Source organism: Netta rufina (assembly GCF_964035555.1).
Source record: "Netta rufina genome assembly, chromosome: 1".
Classification (NCBI taxonomy): domain Eukaryota; kingdom Metazoa; phylum Chordata; class Aves; order Anseriformes; family Anatidae; genus Netta; species Netta rufina.
Window position 1 is genome coordinate 174,738,442 of NC_140123.1, and position 9,129 is coordinate 174,747,570.

Consider the following 9,129-nt stretch of genomic DNA (forward strand, 5'->3'; position numbering starts at 1 on the left):
AAATGCACCTGAAAAGGTTCTATCTCTGCTCTGCATAAATGTTCCTTTGAAATGTTTTCCTGTTCTCTGAGTGTCTCAAGACCAAATCCAGCATCAGTATGAAACAATCATCAGCATTTTAATCTCCATTCTTGGCAGCCTGAGCTCCAGCAGCTGTCAACAACCATCAAGATCAGAGGAGGCTAGAAAAGATCATTCAGGGATGAAGTAGTCAGGAATGTTAAAGATAAATCCACAGTGATTATAAATGCCTATTCAAATGCCTCATTTAGGATCCAAATGCTGAGAAGTTTTGTTCTAGGAACAGCAGTAAGCAACTTCCCCACTGATAGGAAATTGTGATGACTGCAAAATTTCTAATGGCTTTCAGATTTTTACTCGCTGTGGAGTTTGTCATTATTACAGTAAAATCCATGCACTGGGTCAGGACATGCAATGGGAAACAGGTTCACTGCTCCATCAGCCATACCAAGCCCTCACGCTGAAATGGCATTTAGACCAGACTTGAGCATTACTGTCTGTATGGAAACTTGGAATATTTAGATGTCTTTGTACCAAGGCCTAACAAACTGACTTTCACTTGTGACCATGCATATGTCTAAACTGTGTCAAAGACATGGCTTCAGCTACTGCTGGAGTACTCCGTTTTAGCTGGTGTGTTTACCGACATCACACACAATGCTTTATTTAATATTCCAGCTGCATAGGTTAACAGACTCAAGTAGCTGCCAAAGAATTTCCAAACCACTTCCCTAGTGAAATTACTATAAATAAATTATATTTTCCCATCCTTGTAAACAACATGCTGAAAACTCCTTGCCAAGAGATCACAACTCAACAACTGTTTTCTGGCATAATCCTACACTTCAGAATTTTTAAGTAGCATTGTACTTTGTTGGAGTCTCTCTTGAAACAGTGAATAAAGTCAGAGTCGCTCATCATGTTTGCTTCATTAGTACTGGAGAAGCCAGCAGCTTCAGATGATGCCATTCCATGTAAGGAATTGCTGATGATGCCCATTGACTGCATCTGTTTTGGAAACAGGAAAGGAAGTACAAGAAGCAGCTGCATATAAACAAATCTTTAAAATACTAGTGCACAAGTTAAGCCAAGTATCAAGTATGTTAGGGTGTTCTACTCTTGCCTTTTCTTGTATATATTGAAGATAGGTGTAAAGCTCCTAACAGAGAAATAACACTGGCTGTTTATTCCTAAGTGCCCACACCGAAAGACTAGCCTGAAATGATCTGATACACCAGTAACACAAGGTCTATAAGAATTACAGAATCTGAATTGAAGTAGAAACCACTGCTTGGTTGTTTCCTCTTGAAGGAATGCAGCAAATCAGCCTCCAGACTTGTAGGCATTAATTTTAGTTAGTTTGTCAGGGGAAGCTTCTGATGTGAATATTTGACAGTGCTGTTTAAGTTGGTGAAATATGGTGACTGTTATCACCTCTCAGAGGTAGTACCTTCCTTCACAATAAGAACCAAGGTTAGAATTAGTGTCTTAAAAAAAAAAAAAAAAAAAAAGTAAATCAAAGAATTGCAAAATATTGGGGTGCATTTGTGTCAGTTGCTTGATTTGTTTAAATTCTGTCTACAGTGTGGTGTGTCCATGGTCCATAAGAGGTCAAAAAGGGCATACTCCACCAAACTTCAGAGCCTTCCCTTTCAGTAATTTGCCCAAAGTTGTTATAGGAAATTAAAATCAGGCAAGTATACCGGAAGTGTGTACCTAGCTCAGAATTTGTTGGCTTGCTTAGTCAACTTAATCAAGGCTGCATTATAGAGTGGGGTGCAATTCCTCCTAGTATACTGATGAGCTCTTTATCATTTTAAAACTTATGCTCCCCACCTGTGCTCATAAAGACAACAGATGACTTATGAATGTAAGATGCTAGTTTATTATTTGCTTTTTAGTTTAAATAGGCACCTTGACAAGTGTAGCCATTTCAGAGATTGGACACATAACCTTTATTTGTCTACCCTAAATGACTCCAAATGACTTTAGATATGAATGAAAAGATTTTAATACAAAGATTTTGACTTCTCGCTAGTCCAGAGAAGACTGAAATGGAACTAATGAAAAATTACATGCAATAATTCACATCCTAGTCACCAGAATTTGGAATAGAAGTTTTAAATGGTTTTGTGACTGGCATCTGAGTTAACCTATGTCATTGTTGTCTTGAAGAACTTGTCTTGTTGTCTTGCAGAACCTGCCTTAGCAATTGTTCCCTTGGGAAGGAGCTCTTTGCAGCAGACTGCAGTGACAGTTGAATTAGTTAGAATGTGAATCAGAATAAACCTGAAAACAATAATCTAACTATTTGTGGCGGTCCGCCCACACCTCCTTTACTCTCCTAGAAAAGTAAAGGCATTACTAGCTCATATTTGAAGCTGTCAGTAGTTCTATTCTTTTCTACATATTTGAATGTTTATTATGTCATCTACGTACCTGTCACTGCATGAACGAAGTCACATCCTTTGGCTGAAAAATTGCAGGATCTATATAACAAAGTCCACCTGTTTCATTAGTATGGCATTTTGTGATCACTCAGGGAACATGAGGCAATGAAGAGGGCTCATGCAATTTGAACAGAAGCCCCTTAAATCACTTGTGCAACATACCTGGTATGAAAAAAATTTCCATTGGAAACCTTACCTTTTCTGTAACTTTCTCAATCCCAGTCTCCAGCTCATGAACCATCTTGCTGATCTGCTTAGCTTTGCTAAGGCTGTCATCAGGTAACTCTTGATGGTGCTCCATGTGCTGGTTAAAGTGGGAAAGTGGTTCTTTCCAGGCGTGCAAAAGTTTCAGTATCACATAAGTTAGTTCTTCTCTCTTGCAAGGTGAAACAATAAAGAATTTCTCTTAGTTTGCAGCAGCTGATCTGAATGCAGACAGGCTCACAGTGAAATCTCTGCAGGGTTAAGAGTTATGTGCTTAACTCTGTAGTTTGGAAATATTCTGCACGTAAGGGGCTACTCTGTCTCTGGTTATTTGCATAGATATAAGAAACACAAAAGTTCTGTTTGTCTTCTTTTCAGCTTTTTTAGACCCATGTGCTCTGGAGCACAGCATTAGCAAAATGGTGGCGCACTGCCCAAGTTACCTGGGACTGAGAACGTTTCAGGAACTCCTGGATGTCTCAAGACCCCAAGAGGCCTCATCCAGACATTTCGTGTGGCTGGTATGGGAGTGCAGCTGTTGCCTCACACTTCACATGGGTCACTTCAAGGTTCACTGCTGACATGCTTCCAAGAAAAGGGCCTGGTGCTCAGGACAGTTGCCTGTCTAACAGGAGCTAGATGGCCGTCTGACCCTTGCAGCCTCACCTCAGAAGCGAGGTTGAATGCATCAGGCTTCCTAAACCAGGCAGCACCTCATTTCCCATTGCCCTTCAGGGTGAGCTGCTGAACGTCTGGGGTTAGCTCCTCACCTCAGCACAGAGCCAGACGCTGACATTCCTCTCCCTCTGTCTCCTCCTAGAGGCAAAAGTCTCTCCCGCCGTTGTATTCCCGGCTTTCCAGACTTTTTCTGTCTAACGAAACTTCCTGACTTTCTCTGAACTAAGAATGATGCCTAGAACAGTTTGCTGCTTTCTCCATACCTACCGATTCAGAGATAGTGACTGTGGCATCTTTCTCCTGATCGCTTTTTACAGTTTGATTAATCCAATACATATCACTCTCATAGTTTCCTAAGTTTCTATTTCACAGAGCCACAATTAAGACATATATGTCAAAGGGGTGTCTGCCTGTCAGTCGCTTGTCTCAAGTCCCTCTCTTCTGACCCACAAAGATGCGCTCCCGCAGGCAGCCATGCGGATACACCACACGGCTCACAGCCCAACGAGGCAGGGACCGCGGTGACAGGCACCTGTTTGGGGTCAGACCCCTCAAGACGAGGTGTCGGGGAAGCACCAGGGGCTGCAAACTTCGTTGCCAGTTCCCCGCCGGCCCCGGGGGGGCGAGCGCCCAGCCGCATGGTGACAGGGGCTCCGACGGGATGAGAGGGGGACACGGACACAAGGGACCGGGGGGACACGGGACAGGGGAACCGGGGCTGGGAACGGACACAGGGGACCGAGGGACCCCCCTCGGGGCCGCCCCCTCCCGCCCCGCCGCCGCAGCCCGTCCTTACCGGGATTTTTTGGGCGTACTCTTTGCCGTTGGGGGTCAGCATCCCAGCCGTGGGGCACCTCCGTGCGGGCTTCCCCAGCTCGTTGTCACGGTCAGGAAAGCGGTTTTCCTGCGGGGGGGGAGGAAACCCTGAAGAGAGCCCTATACCCTTCCTTCCCACCTTCCCAAAAGCCGTCCCGGCACCCACCAGCTCGGCGCAGAGAGCCGTGGAGAGGCTGTGGATCCTGCCCGAGTGCCGGATCACCCTGTCGAAGAGATCTGCCACGGAGAGCCGGAGGTAGCCGCTGTCCCCCGGGGCGCACACGGCCGGCGGGGCCGCCGCACGGACCAGCAGCCACAGCAGCGCCAGCGCCGCGCCGGGACCTGCGGAGAGCGGGGGGCGTCGAGGTCCCGTCGGGTCCCGTCCCTGTCCCTATTCCCTATTCCCTGTCCCTATTCCCTGTCCCCGTCCTCACCTGCCTGCCCCGCCGCCCTGGCGAGGGCCATACCGCTGCGGATCCCCGTGCCCGGCGCCTCTCGGCGCGGCGCTGCCCCCCGTCCCCTATATAGGGCGAGTGGGGTGTGCGCGGCGGGGGCGGGGGGCTGCTGGGGGGCTCCTCCCCTCGCACCGAGCGGCCCCGGCTGCCCACCGAGGGCTGGCACCGACGGCTGCCCGCCCCCACGGGCTGCCCCCGGCCCTGCAGCACACGGGTGCCCTCGGAAATGGGGGGTCCCGGGCTCCTCACGGCTGAGCGGGGGCAGGGGGGGACGGGGTCCTGCTGGTGGGGTTGGGATCCGCACCGTCAGGGCACCGAGGGGGTGAGGTGAGGGCTGAGACAGGGGAAAACCGGCTCTTGTCAGGGGTAACGGGGGGTTCATGCTGGTGCAAGCGTGCCTGCTGCAGCGAGCATGCCTGAGGACAGCCGGTAGTGCCTCATAAGGCTGAGAGGGTGAGGGATAAACACAGCAAACCGCTCGGGTCAAACTCCCCAAAGATGTGCAAAACCTATGGACCCGTTTGGTGTCTTTTAATTTCTGGCAGTGAGATCCTGAGCAACCCTGTGAGACATGATGAGAAGCAGGATGCTCATCACCAGGCTACTGACTTGTCAAACTAAGAGCTGCTTTGAGCTGACGAAGAGGGGAACCCAGGTTTTGACATCCCACCCCTTGGGAATCCACAGGGATTGGGTTTGGGTCTGGCAGAGCTGGAATCAGGCAATTCCTCTGCCTGCAGGTGAGGGTGGCCAGGGAACAGCCGTGATTGCCGGCTGTTAGAGTCTGCTCTGCCCTCCCTGCTGAAGTTTGTACACATCAAAGAGAGTGGTCTGCTTAGAAATGAGAATATACTTGACATGTAATTAATTTTTTACATTTGACATGCAATTTTAGTGCTGAGAAATAAAATGTCAGCAAAGTCACTCTGAGTAGGGACCCCCCTTTGCCTTCTTGTGTTCTGCTTGGGTTCTGTTTCCCATGTTTCCATCTGATTAAGGGTTTGGCTCTTTGTTAACAAGAAAAAATTTTAAGTAGAGTAAAAAGATACTGCCATTTGACCGATGGAAGGTTGAAAAGAAGACACATGAGAAATAATATTCAAACACGTAGACAGTCTACATCACATTTATTCATACAGACATCTCAAAGGAACGTTATTTCTCTCTGAGAGGCACCCACAAATTATACGTCCTTCCAGGGGCATATCTTGCCATGATGTGCATTGAGTTAGCATTAGTTGAAAACAATTTGCTTTCTTCTTAACTGAATATAAGCAAATATCAGAAATCTCACCATTGGGCTAGTCCACATTCTCATCAGATCAGGATCCATAATACACATTTTATCCCCCCCTTTTTTTTTTTTTTTTTTTTTTGTGATTTTCTTAAATTAGTTTTTAAAGCAGTTCATTAAAATGTACTTAACAATCAGTTGAGATTGTTCTCATTCTCTTACCTCTGCTTTATCTCTAATGATTAAAACAATGCTGTTAATTTTAGTAGTTAAAGCTGCTGGGCTGATTCTTAATGGAAATCATTCAAAATGCATTGGCAATAGCTCAGAGCTATTTGATAGCTGATAAAATACTTCTGGCTTGTGGTCCAGATGAAAGCTTGCAATGTTAGGATTGGGTAACTATCAAAAAATGAGTAATCATGCAAAAAGCAGGGTCTGAAGAACATTGGTAGCATACTCGTGGTAAGCACTTGTATCAATGGCTTGTTTTTATTGGCCATTAGACATTTTATTTTGTTTTTCTTGCCTTGGAGAAATCCTGGCATATGCATATTTTATCCTAGGCAAGATTTCTTAAAGTGTTAAGAAAATTTTGGACTTTAGCATACAGGTAGGGTACAGCTCAGGAAAGAAAAACCCAGTTACTCTACTTAGAAAAGAACAAGTGAGTGCCCAAACAGAAAGACTTATAAGAAATAACAAGCTGAACCTAAGTGTGTAGTATCTTACTGTTGCTTTGTGTTGTTTATTTATTCATTTGTTTTGCAGTCTGGAGCATGTGCTTTGAAATGCTGTCTGTGAGACATGCAAAATAATTCTTCTGCCATACCTTACATTTGTGGGGCCTCAGCTAGAATACTGTGTTCAGTGTCGGACATCACATTTCAAGAAAGATATGAGCCAGTTGGAAGGAGCTCAGAGGAGAAAAACAAGAATGATCAAAGGTTGAAAAAACAAAAAACATAGCCTACAAAAAAAGACTGAAGGAACTGGTGTTGTTAGCTCTCTAGCAGGGAAAGATGAAGTGAGATACAGTTTTCAGATATACAGAAAGCAGCAGCAAAGAGGAAGGCAATCGATTATTCACCACGCTCATTATGGCTACAACATATAATGGGATTAAACTGCAATAGGGGAGATTTAAATTAGAGATTATAAAGAAATGTTTAATGGTTAGGAGAGTTAAGGAGTGGAACAGATTGCTTAGGAACACTGTGGAGTCTCCATCACTATTTAACCTTTCTCACAGACTTTCCAATGATTTTCAGAAAGTCAGCAGTAAGCTCCATGCTGCTGTAGACAGGAGGGTCAGTGGGCAACATCTGACCTCTCCCCATTTCCAGCCTGCTGCAGTTTTATAGTGCAAGATCAGCTGGAGCTCATTAGATACTCAAAATCACTCCCAACTTTAAGTCAGGAATGAGTAAAATATGAACTAAAAATGTTTCAACCAGATACTGTCCTCTTTTGCTTTTCCCTTTTCCTATACCATAATAACAAGCACATCTCACAGAATAAGAAGGGGTAAGTCATACTCTTTCACTCTGAAAGTTAATAATTTGAGCTTTTGAACAAAACAATATGGAAATGATATAACCTAGATCTTAGAAGTGAAATGCAAAAAAGTGTTCACTGCCTACTAACTACCTACAGAAGCAGTCATCCATTTTCTGAAAGCTGGATCACATATCTATGATTTTACTAGTTCTGTAAAGAAAAAGATATATTTCTTCTGCAAGTATAGCTAGAGTCATGGGAAAGATTTCTAAACATACCCAATGTTTTGTGTTTCCAGAAACATTTCCAGAAGATGTGCAATTTGCTTAGGTGGTTGTAAAAATATGCTGAAGACTATACAAATATGTATCAAAAGTGTTGTGTCCATTTCATATGTAGCACTGCCCTGCTGATCTTTGTCATGAACACTTGTGCTTCCCAGTCCAGGTTGTGAAAGGTCACTGGCTTGTTGGTTAACAGTCTGTGGAACAGGCTTTGGCATATATAATAAGTGAAGGAGAAACAGTTAACTGTTACTACTGATAAAGTACGACCAGTGTTTGGGTTAGAAATAGATGGATCTTCTCATTGTATAGGGTCTACAAGGGAATACTGTCTTTTTAAGGTACTGCAACTCCATTTCCCCAGCTAACCTTTACACAGACTCCTGCCAGTTACCCTATTCTTTGCTGGACTGGGTGCTCTGCAGAAGTCTTGCCTAGGAGACATGTGCAACTGATTGAGCATATATACATACACTTGCATAGTGTTGACAAGCTGGATGAGACCGGTTGTTTTCCTTAAACTCCTCAGAGAAAGTCCACAAAGGTTTCTGTATATTCTGCTACTGCTCTTCAGGATGGGAAAATGGAAGCCTGGAGTCAATGCCATCACTTTTGTCATTAGTGTCCCAAGGCCAAAAGGTGGTACTACAAAATTGAGTGGTTGCTACAATATTGGAGTTTGTCTTTTGGAGAACAGAGTTGATTTACTATCCAGTTTTCCTCACTGTCTGCTTTTACCAATTCATGCAGAGGTGTTTGGCTTTTCTGTTCCCACTTTTAACATCTCTTTTATTATCTCTTCACTCACTGAGAAATTTTTCCTTTCATAAACTAGATTTCTTTCTCTTTTTTTGCTCTTTTATGTCCTATTTCTCAATGTTGATAGTCACTGAGCCTGCTTTTATTTATCTCTTTGTCTTTCTAAAGAGTCAAATCTCAGAACCAGCTCACCATTGTCATCTTCCTCAAACTGTCACCCTCCTGTCTTGTCTTCTCTTGAATTTGACAATATCCTTTACTGGTTCTCCTGCTGAGAGAGCCTTTATGGAACAGAATTCTTGATGATCTTGTCATCATTCATTTACAAAATAGTAAAGAGACAATAATAAATCCTGTATGTTCAGAACATGTAATGAAATTCTCTTCCTTTCATTCAGGATAGGATAGGGTTTCTCTCCTCTGATTTCAGACATTTTGCATTTAGAATTGAGCAATTTCTGATGTTTATAGGGAAGTAAGTGCCCAGCACCAATCTCTGGTGGTGGTTGTTTTTGCCTGTTGATTGTCAGGGGAGCTTAGGGCGGTGAGCGTAGACTAAGTCAGGGCAGAGGAATCTCATTCTGTGTTTGCAAATGCAGACCAGGAGCTGATGGAGCATATGCTTGACACATCAGGTGGAGCAGGACTGCTGCACAGTAAAGAGGTATATTGCATTTTCAAAGAGATGGACTTATATTTGGAGCAATCTTTTTTGAACATAAAGATAA

At 44.2% G+C, this 9,129-nt stretch overlaps 1 protein-coding gene across 1 annotated transcript; it reads right to left on the reverse strand.

The window, feature by feature from the left end:
- Window positions 1-353: 353 nt before the first annotated feature.
- LOC311222284 (prolactin-like) lies at window positions 354-4,676 on the reverse strand. Its single transcript, XM_084306502.1, has 5 exons — window positions 4,604-4,676; window positions 4,336-4,511; window positions 4,150-4,257; window positions 2,668-2,847; window positions 354-1,029 (listed from the first exon to the last, which is right to left on the reverse strand). The coding sequence occupies exons 1-5, from the start codon at window positions 4,632-4,634 to the stop codon at window positions 835-837; spliced, it is 690 nt and encodes a 229-aa protein (XP_084162628.1). The 5' UTR covers window positions 4,635-4,676; the 3' UTR covers window positions 354-834.
- Between the last annotated feature and the right edge of the window lie 4,453 nt (window positions 4,677-9,129).

Coding starts and splice junctions, on each gene's coding strand:
- LOC311222284 (XM_084306502.1), bottom strand. CDS start 4,634: ATGGCCCTCGCCAGGGCGGCGGGGCAGGCAG. Junction 4,512..4,603: donor CAGGGCGGCGGGGCAGGCAG/GTGAGGACGGGG, acceptor CGCTCTCCGCAG/GTCCCGGCGCGGCGCTGGCG. Junction 2,848..4,149: donor AGTACGCCCAAAAAATCCCG/GTAAGGACGGGC, acceptor TCACCTTGCAAG/AGAGAAGAACTAACTTATGT.